This window comes from Plectrocnemia conspersa, unplaced genomic scaffold, assembly GCF_051122295.1.
Source record: "Plectrocnemia conspersa isolate PC_06_02 unplaced genomic scaffold, ASM5112229v1 ptg000011l, whole genome shotgun sequence".
Lineage (NCBI taxonomy): Eukaryota > Metazoa > Arthropoda > Insecta > Trichoptera > Polycentropodidae > Plectrocnemia > Plectrocnemia conspersa.
In genome coordinates, this window is record NW_028277175.1 from 26,141,564 (window position 1) to 26,159,553 (window position 17,990).

Sequence of the window (17,990 nt, forward strand, 5' to 3'; positions counted from 1 at the left end):
TTAATTTTTGCATCGCTGATCCTATGAAACTTTTTCTTTAAGTACTTTATCCTATATCCATCTTTAGACAAGCCGTTGACAATGTTATTCATTAAACCCAACTTAATGTGTAATGATAGAAGAATATCTTCAGATTTGACTAGGAGAAAATAGTAAACATTCTTTGCGCCAGGGATAAGGTGCTCTCTGGCAGGCCACTCCTACCTGATGTAATGATTTTTTCTGTCCTTACTATCCCACTCACATAGAAAACAACAATATTTCGTCTATTCCGTTTGCACACAGAGTAGTCGCTACATATTTTCCATCCGTATTTTTCATACTCAATTTTTGTCAACAGCAACTTTGTGTTATTGTACATCTCTTTCTCATTTGCAGCATGGCTTAAGAATTTCCATTGTGAATAAAAACAGCTTTGAAACTCACTTTCGAGAAGTCGATGAAAAGTCTACACTCTGTACTAGTATGTTGCAAACCAAGAGATGTTAACGGACCTTCAGTATCTCCACAGTAACAAAGCGTGTCTTCTATTACAAAATAAGTAACTAAGAAATGATGCCGAAGTCAAAAGTGAGTAATTTTGGTATCCTTGTCGAGAAGATTCCACTGTTGCAATCGCGAACCTAACATTTCTGCTTGCAGCTTTGACAAATTTAGGCCATGTTCCAGATCGTTAAGGTTACTTTGATTTAACAAGGGAGAAATTCGATTTTTCGTTATCTTTTAATTGAAAATTTTCTATAGGTTTCTAGAATTTTTTTCGTAAAACCGGATAAAATTATTTAATGAATATTTATTAATATCTTATTTCAATCACTTTTTTTTTCTTTTCCACTTTGTGTCTTCATTGAAATTAAATAACCTTCATTAAAAAACTTACCGTGTGAGTGATGTTCTGTGTGAGCAGTTGCCATATAAGCAATTATCACCGAACCTTTAAATGTATAATAGTTTTAAATTGATTCTCAATAATTTTTAATTGTGATACGTACGTATTGAGTCGGTTTTTATTTATATTGAAATAAAATAAGCTTGTTACAAAATTATATATATACATAATAATAATCGATAGTAACCAGGTGAGCGCGTGTCACATCTCTAGCGCCACTGCAGCTGCATCGGCCCATTGGTGAAATTGACGGCCTTTCGGGGAAAGGGGCGAAGGGGCCGCGCGGGGCGAGATTCAAAGAAGACGCCGGTAATGGCAGTCGGACGCGAGACTCGCGTCGGTGCGGACGTATGGAGATTTTTCGCCTCCTCTTTTGACAACTTTACTCGCGATAACTACCTGTGGCTCGAAACCACCTGTTCATCCCAATTTTTTCACCCGACCTTCGCACACGTATAAACACGCTCTGCATCATATGTAACAATAATTTTGACGTTTCTGTAATGTGAGTTTTCGAAATGTCACGTTTGAAGTGCTCGATTTTGTTGATTGTGTGTTTGGCCCAAACCAGTTTTGGCGCCAACAAAGTGACTCCCCAACCGGTGATCGTCTTGAAATGCTGCAGGATTGGGGAAAGACTGCGTAGCGACAGTGCATCGTCCACGATCCAAGATGACAACATCTACTGCGAACCGGGGGCATCCCCCATGTGGGTGCCTTTGATCTATGCGCCCAGAAGACACAACTACTTGCCATCTGGATCTACACCGCCGCACTGGAAGGTGACGGAGTCGCGTCCGGAATGTCCGGCGAATACCAACGCCACCCTAATAAAATCCACACAACCGAACTTCACGCTATTTGTAAACGGATCGCTTTGGTTGCACGATTTGCGCACTATGCTAGCACCTCAATCGTTCTGCGTAGATTCTTCGTTAGCGGCCATTGCTTGTCTGAAGAAAGAAGAGCCTACAAACTCAACCCCCGAGATGCAATCTATGCTATCGATTAAAAAGATCAAGGTGAAGAAATGTTGCGGGGAAGCGGGTGCTTATAGCGAAAAGGCTGGATCTTGCATCGCAGGATGGATCGGAGAGCCTTTTACACCTGATACCATCAAATTAATCAGAGATTCCGATAACGACACCTCGATAGTACAATTCGTGAATGGATTTCCTGCATGCGCCGCCGAAACCAGCGGCATGGTGATAGCCGGCACTCTAAAAGAAGCAGCTCTCGATTCTGAAGGATATTTACAAGTCAGTAACGCTGCGGTGCGATTGGGCAATGATAACTTCTGCTTGGAAATAGTCACAGAACAAGGGGAGGCCTGCGTGTTCGCTTGCTCCGAAAGTGTGCCTAGTCAAGTACCCAGCGACCACATAGACGGGAGCGATTTGAGATTGACCCTTTACCCACTGGGGTTGCTCACTTCTACCATATTCCTTCTGGCCACCCTAGGGGCGGCTATTTTGCTCAGGAGCACTCATCACGCGCTACACTGGAGGTGTCAAATGCACTACATAGCCTGCTTGTTGGTCGGTGATCTCATGCTGGCTATCACTCAACTGGCCGGGAAGAACATCGACGGAACTGCCTGCATTTTCATAGGTGAGTTTATTTATTAAATGTAATTGTGGGTCATACAGTCTGCTCACCTTGCACAGATTCGATTGCGCCATTGTGACTCACGTCTGTTTATTTCGATCGAATGACATACGAAATATTATCCTATGGGACTACCCTACTATTTTAGATAATTCATTCATGTTGCTACATGTCACGGTATTCGTTGAATCATTTTACCGTTACTTTGGCGAAAACGACCAATCAGCATATGCAAATTTTGTTTTGTGTTCACTGGGTATTATGCAATTGTGATTTACGAACGTGTGTATGTATAATTTTTATTAAATGTAGCTCTTTATACTAAAGTGAGCAGACGCCCTGCTCAAAATTTTGCACTAGAACGAAAATTTCCAAAAATATATATTTTTTGTGTGACGTAGCAATTTCTTCTCCTCAAAAAATTTTCAAAGATGATCTTTGAACAAAATTTTCGAAATGACCTTTTTTTGTCCTAGTCAAACAAAAAAATCTCAAATGATCTTTTTTATTGCTAGTGTCCTCCTTTGATATTTTCAAAATCTTGTCACCTCATCTAGTGAAATTAAATCTAAAATGAAATTAAAATAATATATTATAAATACTAATAACTGATTTTAAAATTAGCGCATAATTTTAAATATAAATTAAATCGTTGTTATAAAAAATGATAACCATAATGCCATAAAATTAAAATATTAATATTAGCTATATAAATGATGAAAATACTATATCATATTCTATATTATATATAATTTTAATTAATAGCACTACAATAACAGAATATTTAATTTTGTCTTCTGCAAGAAAATCTTCTGTAACGATTTTATTACAAACATTTTTACTTTTTACTACAGAGCCCAAAATTCAGCCTTAAAAGTGATAATTTATAAATGCATTATTTAAATTAAAGGCTAATGATTCTCGATTTTGTGTAGTTAGTAATAATAATAATAATAATAGAATAATGTTATCTCTATTTATATTAAATCAGATTTTTTTGTAAATCTTAACCACCTATTTCGGCTTGAATTTATTTGGTCAGAACCCTTTGAGTAATGAGTTAATTTAAACACATTTGTTAATTTGTTAGTATACACCTGGGCGTGAGTTAATTTTACGTATTTTTTTGTCATTTATTTCTTATTATTTATATTGCATTTGTAGTAAATTATATAAAAAAATGAGTATTTCTCAACGTGTAATTGCTTTGATTTATTTACTACATTTTTGTATTAGTGTTTTAATATTTTATTTTGACAACTTTTCAATATTCAATTTCAATTTATTTTACATATTTTTCGGCTTTTGTGCTATTTTTTTATATTAATTCAGGAGCTCTCAATATTTTTTATAAAATTAATATACATTTTTTTGTTATGTATATTTACGTACTCTTTAATTTTTTATTGAATCGTTTTTTTATTACTATTAAGGGAAGGGCAAAAGACATGCATTTTTCTGGCTAAATTTAAAGGGATCCTTGCTTAGAAATAAAATTTCAAATTCAAAAGCAATAAAATCATCAGTGGAAACACGGTTTTATTGCTTTTGACGTGAATTTTTGACTTCTGAGAAGTGATAATTCTTTTTGCGCCCTCCTATTGACCAAAATTCAGTTTGAATATACTCATACTGACTCAATGAAATTTCTTAAACTAAAATTAGTTTTAGAACTTGTCAAGGTTTTGGTTTGAACAGTAAATGGATATTTTGCAACTCTCAAATCGAGTTTAATATACATTTTAGAATAGCATATAAATTATATTTTAACTTTACTCTATTTGCGTTAACACAGTCAGTTCAAGAGCTATCTCTTTCTAAATTATGAATAATGATGAAATGGATAACTCTCGAACTGACTGTGTTAACGCAAATAGAGTAGTATAAATAGATATCTACTGGTTAAAATGTATTTGAACTTCAATAGTGAAAATACACATTCACTGTAATATTTATGCATTGCATTTAAATAAATAATGATAAGTACGTAAATGTATTTATTACTGCGTATAGAAAAATTGAAATCATATAATTTTACTAGCACCTGCCAGATGAATGATATTTTTACTGGTAAAAATATATATCTACTGATGAAAATGTATACTGAAATGACATAATTTTAAAAATATTTTCGGTCCGTTTTTTTAGATTTTCTTTGAGAGATAACCCAAGAATCTGGTTTAGAAGCAGGAACACGTCATTTCAGCTTTTAATATTTGGATTTTATTAAGATTCATAGTATTTAATTAAATGACATGCATTTTTCTGGCCAAATTCAAGGGAAAGGAAAATGCCCCCAACTGCCCCCCTCAGACTTAATATTTTTAAACGTTGTTTAGTTGGATATTCTGATTGATGTCCATTCATTCAGAGTCGAACTGTATGCTTTTTTATGCTGTTTTGTATTATTGAATGTAAATACATGCTTGCGAATTTTGCGAATTTTTTTTAAAGATATTGTTAAAAAATATATTAAATATTGTCGTTTTCATATTTTTTAAATATAATAAACAAGCAAGTTTATTTCGACTTCAATTGCCGACATTTATGACCAATTATCTATCTGACTATTTATGTATATTTCCTTTTTCTAACAATAAAAAGCGTTACAATCTTCCTTACATTCGTGTACTTCTAAAAATACTTTTTACGCTGATCCTTTGTTGTGTTTTTTACTAGTACCAATACAAATCATTTATGAAATTATCGAAAAAAATATTTTTGAAAATTTAGGCGGCGATTTTACATCCTTTGGAACAATAAGTCTAGGAAAATATCATCTTTGACAAAATATCGTCCTTCATTATCCGCTTCTGGATGCCCCCTAAATTTCTATACCAGAGTCCAGAGCACCACTAGCACATTTGTTCTAATAAAATATGTTCCTATACTACTCCTATTTTTTTGTCAGTTACGATTATCCGAAGGAACTTTATGAGAAAAAAGTGCGTAGAAAATTGTATCTGTTTGTTAAAAATGCAACATATATCTAAAAACTTATGTTATTGATGATTGTGATTTTTATATAATTTATTTATATATTTTTATTTTAATTATTGCATAATAAATATTTATTTCATAATATCTTATTCAATAATATTTATTTCCGAAAGATTTATCTCTCGTATATTTATATATTTTAATTAATGTTAAGCATTAAATAAATTTTAAAAATATGTAATTACTGCATAATATTATTTTACTTTAATATCTTCTGCTTCAAAGTAATATGGGAATCTTATTTTCGTAGTTCTTAGCCGCGGAGATGCACAGATTTGAAAAAAAATCAGTACTACTAGTATTTCCTTTTGTAATACCGGTAGTATGGAAGGTCGATTTTTGCCCCAATACCGGTATTGCAATTCCTAGTATATTTTTATGATCTATATTTTAATCTTAAATTTTGGCAGATGAGATGATCAATATAATAATACATATTCATTACCAACAAATAATCAGTATTTAAATAAAATGATCCGTAATTAAAACTAAATAATTAGCATTTAATGCGAAAGGAGCGTCATACAATATATGATGATTAATAAGTTATTTTAAATTATATGTTGCTCTAATCTATATACGTGTAAAAAAGCGATGTTCACTGTAACAGTTGCGAAACGTCCATTTGCTGTTCAAACCCAAACCTAACTCACTAAAAAGTTCTGTAACTAATTGTAGTTCTTAAACTACTATTAAATTAATGAATTTTTTGATCAAATTTAATAGATATACTGACCAAACATAATATTTACATATACCGACTAATAAAGCTATGTATGCGGATCAAAAATCTATTTATACCGACCATTACAGTAAAATAATACTGACCAATTAAATATATGTAAGTCTTTTATTTATCCTTTCTCATAGCAAACACTACTCTTGTTACTTAATGAAATCGAACGCGATTTTGAAAGTCGGCCACTCGATAAAAAACGACCTTAAACCGTGTCGGTACCAATTCCGTTCGGAATTCGCACATCGTCAAGACATTCTCCTCTCTCATCTCACACACAATTTACTCAACCTTTTACCTGCGGAAGATTCGTTTCGTTTGCAGGTGACACGCCCACGTGGAATTGTCTCGTATTCTACCACGTGACGTATCCAGGTCAGGAGACTCCTTTCCCTTGTGGTCCAAAATGTGTGCCGCCAAACAGCCAGCATCCCAAATCTCGATTATTTCTAGAGATCACGAACGGACGCATTCTTAGCATTCCAACCTTTTTGTATTGTTGTTGGTCATCTCATATATTATGTTTTTTGTTGGGTTGATGTGTATTAAGATAAAAAAATGATGATGATGATGATGAACAACACCGTGGAATATTTCGTTTTCACAGTTGTCTATGAACATCATGATATTGTTACATGTGGGGTATTGCTGAGGTTATTCTTAGGGTACCGTCACCTGTCACTAGTTATTAGCTACATTAAGTCATCAAGCATGCTCGGCTTTGTTATACGGAGCGCTGGTCACTTAAATAATTTATTGACGATTCGATACATTATCTATAATCCCAGCGAAGCGAAGTATCCCTCGTTGTTATATTTTTATTTATTATTCACATAGTACTCAGGTACTCAGTTTTGGGCTCTACATTTAAATTGCATATATTTGATTTTTTCAATATAAAATAATGCTTATTTTTTGTTATTGCGATTTCTTTAATTAATTATACACTTACACCTCGATAAACGCGGTAAGAAAAAACTTCCCATTCTCTCAAGTAATCTCAGTGGCATGAGATAAATTTAGACCAAGTTATATGCCGGTTAAGGTAAACACATTACGGTCCTCTATTTTCGCATAATTTAATATTTACATATTTCTATGTTTTGAAAAAAGGAGAATTTATAATCTCTAGAAAAAAATTAAATTTTTATTGCGTTCGCCCGATCGTTTTTTAGGCTTGAGTTACATTATTTTAAGCGCTCAAAAATGCGTGAACGGACAGACCACAAAATGTAGCTGTCACGCGAAAACGCGTGAACGGACCGTAATGTAAGATATGTGGTTACGCGCGCTGTTGAAAGTGACACTATCTTTTTCCGACCACAACTTTGATTTCGCTGCCCTAGGTCTAAAGCCTAAATGCTATTTAATAAAATAATAATGATACTGTATTAATCGAGTTACCTTATCTTTGACATTAATGCTACAAAATCATTAGTGTTTGTTTATAAAATAATATGTTTTTTATGTTAGAGTACGCTCGGGATAAGGATTCCGGTTTGTTATTGTGTGCGTGAACTGTGTGGCTCAAAACAATTTCGCTCAGAATATTATTTTTTTTAATTTTAAAAGAAAATATATGTTTATTTAACACACATATGATACATCTGAGCTAAGTTGAAAATTTCAACGGACAATTAAAAATATATTATATAATCGAAGAAACCAGACATTGATGTCATTAATTAAATATTTGCAAAATTCAAAATCTTTCACTAGTCAAAAAAATAATGAAGTCTTTAGCTATTCTTCAAAAGCAAAAATATGTAAAATGGGTAAAGAAATTATTCGCCGGTTGTTTAATGGCTCGATGACTCTATTAAATCATTAGAATCCGTTGAATAAATTAAAAAATTATCATTGGCGCAACGATAAGAATAAAAACTTTTTTAAGCCTTACAGAGAATAGTGTAAAAAAACCAACAACGTACGGATTAATGAAAAAAGAATTAAAATATTTTAATTCACGAATAACTTACAGTGTATATTTGAAACCTTGATATCAATTAACCCAGATATGCCCAAGAAATTTTGTTCTCTTAAAATCTCATTTATAAATAAAAAACAGTGGCACGAGTTTAGTGACCTACCCATGGGACAGTGGGCATATCTGGGTTTTAAACCAATAGAGAAGATCGAACTTCTGTGCCACACTGCACTTTAATGACGAATACCAGCGTTGACGAATCAGCGACTGTCCTTAAAAGAGAAAGCGAGACAACGAAGTACACGCTACATCGCTTCTTCCTCTCATACGCACACAATAACAAACCGGCATCCTTATCCCGAGCGTATGGAATTATTTTTAATAATTCCATACATATCTAGTTATGTATGGAATTATTTTTGCTAGCATGTGCATTATTTAAACCTAATTACAGTTTTTAGACCTGATTTACATGTAAAATTACGTTTTGGATTCATCTATCATTTAAGTAAATTAATAGCATGTATTTAGCTTATAACATAACATATGGTTTAGTTTTTAAACGAAACAATGTAAAACTGAAGCGAACGAAAAGTACCAGATAATAACATATTCCCAGAAAATCTGTACACAATAGCCGATTGTGTTTTATTGAAATATCGGTAAACAAACCTATTTGTGAATCTTGTGTGTGTACAGAATTAATTTTGCTTATAGATTGGAATACTGCGTTATTATTTTAGAACATCTTATGCTTATATTTTTAATATAAATATTTACAATATCTAAATTGATGTAATATTAAATTTTAGATTTGCGTTCTGGATCATAAATTGTCTCATATATGTATCTATATATATTACCTTGAAATATCAGCTACGACAACTTAAATTGTCAATAATAAATTATTTAATTCAATCATATCGTAGAGAACAGATGTGTTTTGAATAGAATTACAATAGCAGTGGCTCCCAAAAGTTAGCATACATGTATGTCATGCCCAAAATGGTTTTGCAATTTCAGTCCAAAGACATATAAGCCATTTTAAATGATTTGCTGGTAAAATTTCCAGTATTTTATTTCATTAGTTACTCAAAAATACTTCTATCTATATGTTACCTTAATAAGCCGTGTGAAGGGCTTACCCTACACTATATAAACATTTGAAGAGTAGAAACTTCATTAAAGATTTTACATTAATGATAGATATTATAGGAGAATTATCTTTACAGGCGGCCCTCGACTTTCGAACATAATTGGTTCCTGAAAAAGTGTGCGAATGTTGAGTGTACGAAAGTCGAGGGAAGTAAAAAAAATTGAAATTGTGTGCATTTTAAAATATTTATTTATCAAGTAAATATAAGATGTTTAAGAGGCGTTTAAGAGACACGTTTAAGTGGGGTTTGCGGGTGTTTCCTTTGAAAAGTTATCAAGAGTTAACTGTTTTCCACTATTCTTTTTCTTTTCATCATATAGTATTTTATAACATGCTATGTTTTTATTGATCGCCCAACGCACTTGAGATATGCGTTCTTCATTGGGATCACAATCTTCCACAATATTTAAAAATTTGTCAAGGTGCGTGAAGGCTTCATTCATATTTTTCATTGTTAAAGAGTTTTCCAAAATAAACCTGTCCCAATCTACATTAAACATTTCGCTAGAGGAATATTCTCAATCTTCAATAATTTTGGATAATTAGGAAATAAATTCTTTTGCAGCATCTTTATCCGCATCAGCCGATTCTCCAGTAAATTTAATATTGTGAAAAGAATACCTCATTTTAAAATTGTAAAATCAACCGTTACTTGCTTGAAAAACTGCGGTAAAATCTTTTTTTAATCTATCCTTCCAATCTTTGTGCAAACTAAGAGCTTTTGCTTGAATAATTGAAATACTCAGAGGGACATCTTTTTGATGTTGGTCATCGATCCACGATGACAAAGATTTTCCATTTCATCAATGTTTTTTTTTTGCTGTGTTTTTTTGGAAACATATCTTTAAAGATTGTGGAAATATATCTTTATTTTCCACAATTTTGAACGTATTTCTTAATTATATTTTTATTTTGCAAAATTGAACATATCGTAGACCTGTTTGTATCATACGAACGTCCGATTGAAGCAAAAGATTCACCGCTATCAGAACGACTAATAATTTCCATCTGTGTCTTGAATCGTGTGAAGTTTATGAGTCCTTGATTTATTTTTGTTCGTATCAACACAAGTTTTTCCGTTTCTCACTCGTGTTTATATTTTATTTTATTTAAAAAAAAAAAAATTAACTTAATTTTTTTTTATATGTGCGAAATAGCGAATTGTGCGAAAGTCGAACGTTCGAAAGTCGAGGGCCGCCTGTACTTTAAATTTAGATCAATTAACATTTAGAAGTCCAAAGGCATGTCATGCCAAATATATTTTGATGATAAAATTTCCAGTATTTTTTTTTTTATTATTTACTAGACACTTTAAAGCGCAAAAATGTATTTATTTAAAGCGTTGTATATTTTTATTTTATTTTATTTATTCAAATAAAACATACAATGTTCTTTATTATAAGTTGAACCAACTGAAAAACAACCAAAATAATAGGACCAATTTTAATCTATAGATCAATGACGACAATACTTTGTCTGTTACCGATGACAAACGACATTTTTAGGTCACACTTTTCGCCTCGGTAATATTAATCACTACGTGACTATATGCCGTTCCGTCCTATCCTACCTAGTCTTGAATATCCAAAGCCTTTGTGCAGTCACGTCCCAATCGTGATTAACGCACTGTTTACTTCTTCTTGGCCAATACTAAATACATCACGCGTTTTTATCATACAAAGTGGGCCATCGATGGCTTTCTAATACAAATTTTTAGATAAAAATCCATTTGGTTATTTTGGCATTTCAAAGCTACTCAAGCGCTACGAGACTGAAACAATGCTCGAGAGCATTCCGCTAATTGCTAAAGTTGAAGCTCTAGTAATCGCCTCGGCCTGGGGAGATTCGTTCCGTGTGAAATAGAGCAGATACAAAGGCATGACCATCGGGAAACTCTTGCCAGCTAACTGTATATTCCCAACGTGTGGTGTTTTGAGGAGGACAAGTGGCGGAAGTGTTCATTATTATAAGGTACACGATACAGAGCTGCTTCTAGTGAAAAGGGTTTATGCGAAAGTCTTCACCGGAGCCGTGTTGAAGGTCAATTATTATAAAGGAGGAACTCGTTCGGATACGGCGAATTATCAGCCATTATTCTCCGAGATTGTGTAGATATAATCTGGCGTTTCTCTGAGAAATAATAAAGCACTGTCGAGTAGAGGCGATGAGAGCTCACGCCTCTAAGGACTCTTCAATTATAGAGTTTTTTACCTTTTATGGTTTGAATTGAAGCTCAAAGACATATACATATAATACACTTTAAAAAGCATTCGTGGATCCGTGGCCGAGTGGTGTGAATTTTGCAACCAATTAAACGCATAAAGAGCATTTATTGTAAGATCAAGAGTACGCTGTAGTCGTCGATGATTGGTGATGAGTGATCCGTGTCCTTGAGTGATTTTTGATGTGATTAAATGTACTTCGAGGATGCTTGGATGAATATAAATGAAGTCAATTGCACTAAAGTCTAACTTCACCTGCCAAAAAAACGTTACTGCCGAGTATATATGCACGAAATTGGACTGTTTTTGATTGAATAAAAGTGATGCTTTCAGAGTAGAATAATACAAATTTATTCTATAATATATAATAATTATTTATTATATAATAAATACCTTATCTGACGAATATCAGATGAGGAAAATTAAGACCGAATCGAATTAGTTTTAGTTCCACTTCCAAATCGTTCCCTTAGTGAAAGCTAGTTACAAGGTCTCACGTAAGGTGACCGTCCGATAATTATAAATAATACAAACAATACTTATTCGATTTGAGGTCATTAGTATTTTTTTAGTTTAGTTTCGAAGCTAATGCAGGAAATTCAAGGGCTATTGTGCAATTAAAGGTGCTCTGCAGATCTTTGCTAATTTCTAAATGTCATTATTAAACCTCTCCAACACATGCTAAGATCAATAGAATTATGTTTTTTTTACAAATAATTTTAAAGCTAGAGAGACATGTCAGTTATATAAATTAACCAAAAATTTTTTTTACTCAGTGTTAAGTAAAAAAATTGTTTTATTTATGTACTTGCTTCATAATCAGCTGCTGAATCAACGGAAAGCTACCTGTAAATATAACTAATTAGCTGTCATAGTCTAAAGATATAGTTATTATATTAAAAATATTTTATTACGTACACAAATATGTTTTGAGTGCGTTTATAAGTCAGTGGACATTAACATTGTAATGCATGATCATCACGCGCTCTTAAAAGTCTGTATTATGATTTAATGTTTGCCGGGAGGGGTGCAACGGTGCGTGTAAGGATACGGGGCAGTATTGGAAAAATAAATTCTAAAATATTTTAAAACAAACATTAATGACATAAAATATTATTATTTTAGAATTAATCAATGATTCAACAATGAGTTCGTGGTTTAATTCGTCGTGACATGCACTTTTTAATACACTGCTATAAGTTTTTGTTTGCTCGTTGAGTTATGCAATCGATTTTTTTCTTAATTATAGTATCAGATTAATGGCAGTCCATGATATTATTAATTTTAATTTTACTATCTTCACTGCTTTGATCAAATTTATAATATAAACAAGTATATTCACCCGATGAAAGGGTCCAAATTTAATAAGCCCACGTTATTTTTCATCGAAGTGAAAAAATAATTCGAGATAGTTTTATAATCCACCGCCTTTACTGTTCCATCAGTAAGGTTGATACCTGCCATTCTGGAATATAAGAAGCACCCCCCAGCTCTCTGGATTTCGCAGTTGTCAAAAAAAATCATCTGCATTCTTATTTACATAGCAATATTTCCTTTCTAAAAATAAGCGCTTCTCAAAAGAGAAAATAAAAACATGAAATTTCTCGGTTCGCGGCATTTTTTTTTTTTTTGAAGAAAAAAACATTTTTTAGTACATCTTACTGCTTTTCAAATTTAAGCTTAAAAATCGCTTATTTAGATCATATCAAAAGAATCGATTAACACGCATAGTTTAGTATGGCGCTTGTTTATCTTATGTGTTATGTAAGAAAATGAGTTTATAATTAGTGTTAGAGAGATATTATATTGTGACTAATTTTATATTTATATTTTAAACAAATTTATTACTATTTAAGGATAAATTAATGCATTTAAAATATGTAATTATCAAAATGCAAATCCAAACGTATTAACTAATTTGATTTGATTTATTCAAGAACACTACTTTTCACGTAGTTTCTGGTAAATTAATTTAAAATTATACAATTCTAACTATTGGCTAATCTAATTTTTTTGAGGTCATTCCATGATTGTTTAACCAAATTAACAGTTGTATTGTACATATAAGATTTAAACCTAAACCTATTTTTCTTCCCAGATCATATTTTGTATAGAGCAATACAATTGCTTTTTAATTATTTGGGCATAAATGTCACACGTTCTTAAATGTTTGATGTTCCATTCCGATATGGTAGAATCAATGTTCCCTGTAAGGTGTGCGCGTGTGCGCGCGCACACCTACTGAAATGTCTCCGCACACATGTTTTACCCTCCGCACAGTCAATATTATAAAAGAAAGTTTCCTTTGCCAGATTTTAGTTTTGTTCGAATGCATGAAACAATACAGGCACAATTCTTTCGCACGCTTTCGGAGAAATGAGTCGAATCATTTCTCAGAAGGATTGCGAGGGTCAAGCAAAATTTTAAGTCGAGCGGGATCACTATTCCATCCCGTTCTATCGCATGCCAAAGTATAGGAAAAGAAGATCGTATTTTAGTGTTTAGGTACTCTACATTTCATAGTCTTTGACATGCTTAAACTTGCAAGAAACATTACACTCGGTAATGAGTTCAGTCTCATAGCAGTCCTTATTGTGAAAACAACGCAATTCTTTTAATATTTTTTTAATTAAACAGTAAAAGTGTCCGTGCTAAAAAGTAGTGATTTTTTTACTTAAATTATAAATAATACAAAACTAATAATCAACTTTTGTAATAAACAACAACAGGTGTGTTCAGTTTACGTAACAAACAATTCAAGTGAAAAATTACTTACAGAGTTACAGTACAATTTTACCTATTAATTATATAAAACTTATCCCCTTAAAATGTCGAAAAGGAGTGGATGTGATATTTCTAATACGACCATTAAGAAGAAATCCTGCGATAAATTTAAACTGGAATGGCTCTCTGAAATCGTCGAAACAAAAATGCCATCTTCAATGCATTTACAAAAAGTAAGAATTGGTGAAATATTTGTTTATTCCGAGACGTATGATTGTGTGAAATGCATCATATGTTCCGAAGCCAATATGCCAGGAGAATTCACGTCTGGAAAGAAGTGGACTGAATGGAGGCTGTTTCTTTTAAAAAGACATCTAAGTCATAAAGCACACCGGGATGCTATTACAAAATTGAACAATTTGAAAACAGGTAGACTTTTGAAAATAATGACTGAAACACCTGAAGAACGGAAGAATAGGATTGAGATCACTGAGCGCAAAAAATCTAGTTGCGATCTAGTCAAAGTTTTAATCGATAATGTTCTTTTGGCAATAAAAATAAACGCTTCTATGTGCTCTGTACAAGACATTCATAATCATGTATCTAAATACACAGATATTCCCGAAAGCTGGCGAAGTAAAAATTATGGGTTTGAATTTGTCGAATGCATTAATGCAGTCATTAAAAAGGAATATTTTGACGAATTTCGAAAGTCTCGGTTTCATACATTAATTGTTGATGAAAGTACGGATATATCTGTACAAAAAATACTAATTTTGTACGTCAAATATCGATATGGGATGAATTACAATACTATTTTTGCGGGAATAATAAAATTGTGTTCTTGTGATAGCAATAGCATTTTTTCAGCCCTAAAGAAATTTTATAGTGACAATGAAATAAATATACAAAATATGGTTATGTTTACATCAGACGGAGCTGCAGTAATGCTTGGAAAAAAGAATGGAGTAGCAGCTATGTTGAAGCGGGAAATAAACCACTTAACAGAACAACATTGCGTAGCTCACAGAGAGGATTTAGGAATCGATGATGCCTGGAAACAAGTTTCAATAATGCAGGATATTGAAACTTTATTAAAAACAACCTATACAATGTTCAGCAGGTCATCTGTTAAAAAAGGCCAATTTGAAGAATTATCTAAATTTATGGAAAGTGATGTTGTTTCATTTCGACCAATTAATGAAGTTAGGTGGCTATCGAGGCATTTCGCAGTTAGCGCTTTTGTGCGTAATTATAATGTCTTAATAGATTATTGCACAGAACAAGTGGACAAGTATAATGACCCAATCAACAAATATTGCTTGAAAATGCTGAAAGATCCTCAAATTCACGTCTCGATAATGATTTTGAACGATGTTTTGGGTGAACTATCATCAATGTGCAAATATTTTCAAAGGAGCAATATAACAAGTATAGAGGCCACTCAATTTGCAAAAGCTAAAATTAATCAACTAAGAGCTCAATATTTAAGTGAAGTAGTTCATTGGAGCAAAGATGTGAAAAATATATTATCATTAAATAGCAGCGATATAAATTTAACCGCGATTTTGAGATTCATCCAATTGCTCTGTGATCATCTAGAAATGCGATTTCCAGAAGAAGAATTATTGGAGTGGCGTGCTTTCGATCAGGCCGCAATAGGAAGAGCTAAAGAGTTTGAATACGGAAAGGATCAATTAGACAGACTTATATTTAAATATACTCAATTATTACAAATTACTGACAAAGATACAATCGAAAATATGCATAAACAATATTGTAATCTTAAATTTATAGTTGCCGAGAAAGTGAAGACTGGTTCGATTCAAACATTTGCCGATTTATTAACCTTTGCACATAGTGATCCAGATCAATTTGATTGTATATCAGTTTTACTAGATATTTGTGGAACCTTTCAGGCATCAAGCGCTGAATGTGAACGAGGATTTAGTTTAATGAATGCAATTAAATCAAGATCAAGAAATAGAATGGAAGTAGAACATTTAGAATGTTTACTACGAATAAAGTCATACATTTCATCCGGGGAAAATGTTGATTTAAATGTGGTTTATAAATATTGGGTCGATAGAACGGACAGAAGAGAGAAAAAATAATTATTGAAAAAAAATAATAAATAATTTATATGTTCATTGTATAATAATATAATATTTTCAATACACTAATAATAATATTAATAATAAACACTTGTAATAATAATATAATCTTTTCAATACACTAATTCATAAAATATATATTGTGTTCTAAATTGTGCAACAAATTAGTTGACTGGCTGAACCCCAATGTGATATAGTGCCAAGCGATTGGGTAAGAATATTATGCAATTTTCATAAAATTAATTATCTACTTTCAAGTGTTTTTGCTTTGGAGCATTAAATCTCCTAGGGTCGGTCCATTAGTATATTTATTCCGTTTAAAAAAGTAGGTACAATAGAAATCGACAAAATTCGGAGAAAGATTTTTTTACGTAGTTGAAAATTGAATAAGAATAATTTTGAATAAAAGTGAAAAAACTACATTTTTATAAATGTTTATTTTGAAAAAAAACACAACATACAAATATATAGATTCAATATAAATAAAAAGAAAATTCTAAAAGTTTAGTATTTATTATATTATATCAATGAATATTTTTTTTTCTTTTTTATTTATTTCAAAAATTATCTTTGTTAGTGTTGTTATTATATAAAATCACTGTGACTAATAAATATACATTTTAATGAAAAATTGTATGTATTTATGGGGGGGGGGGGGGTGTAAATTTATCGCACCGCCACTGCACAGATGCATCGAAGATCCGCACACACAATAGAAAAATTAGAGGGAACGTTGGGTAGAATATGTGAAATTTCCAAATTAAAGTAACTGGGCTCGTGGAAGTGTGCTCTATGTTTTTTTTTCTCACGCAAAGTAGCGTTATTCATTCACGATTGTTCAAGTATAAAAAATGGTCATAGTTAGATAACCTTGTCACGCTTAACCTGGCGAAGAGCACGCGACTGTTGAGATTTACTGGATAGCGTGTCGCAGCATCCATCGGTCCGTTTAAAAAACATTGGAATGTAAAAAGTTTCCGTTTTTGTTCAAGGACGTTGCATTAAAGACTTTGTAATAAAACAGTAAATCGGATTATTTATTATCAATGTTGTTTTTTCGGCGATGATAATGAGTGGTTAACATCTCGGATATAATATTTCAAATTGTTGACGATCTTTTTTTGTAGTAATGAGATCTTTTTACTGTTGTGTGATGTGTGGTCTAAACTTTGTATTGTGGTAGAAATCACTTTACGTTGTTCAAGCGGTCGTTATGGTGACTAATAGCGCAGATGGTTGAAAACCCTCAAATAAGTATAGAATTATTTTATTACACTTTTTATAAATCGTTCGACATTTCAGTCTGTCCTTAATCTATAAGAGCTCTTAAATTTCTCTTATTTGAAGCATTTTTCTACAGTATTACATTACAAATGCATATGATAAAGTTCCATGTATTTTATTTATGCAGTTATATAGAAAAATAAAAAATATAATAATTAAGCAAAATTCTCACGATTTTATTATTATGGAATTAATTCCATAATATTGTATTATTATTCAATTAAATAGTACTTGAAATTCTCCACTACTCATTAGCACAAATAGATTACATTTTCATGCAAATTTTTAAATTAAAATGTAATTAAAGATACTTCTTGATCACCGCGTTAT

The 17,990-nt window shown here is 32.0% G+C and overlaps 1 protein-coding gene across 3 annotated transcripts in view; it reads left to right on the forward strand.

Moving 5' to 3' along the window:
• The first annotated feature begins 1,206 nt into the window (after nucleotides 1-1,206).
• mthl1 (adhesion G-protein coupled receptor methuselah-like 1) overlaps nucleotides 1,207-17,990 on the forward strand; it is a 121,345-nt gene continuing 104,561 nt past the window's right edge. For all 3 annotated transcript variants that reach the window (XR_015811258.1, XM_088196425.1, XM_088196424.1), the window contains exon 1: nucleotides 1,207-2,500. Coding sequence is in view for 2 of the 3 variants with exons in the window: in XM_088196425.1 (XP_088052551.1) it covers nucleotides 1,408-2,500 (1,093 nt within the window). In the remaining variant the exon portion in view is untranslated. The remainder of the gene's footprint in view (nucleotides 2,501-17,990) is intronic.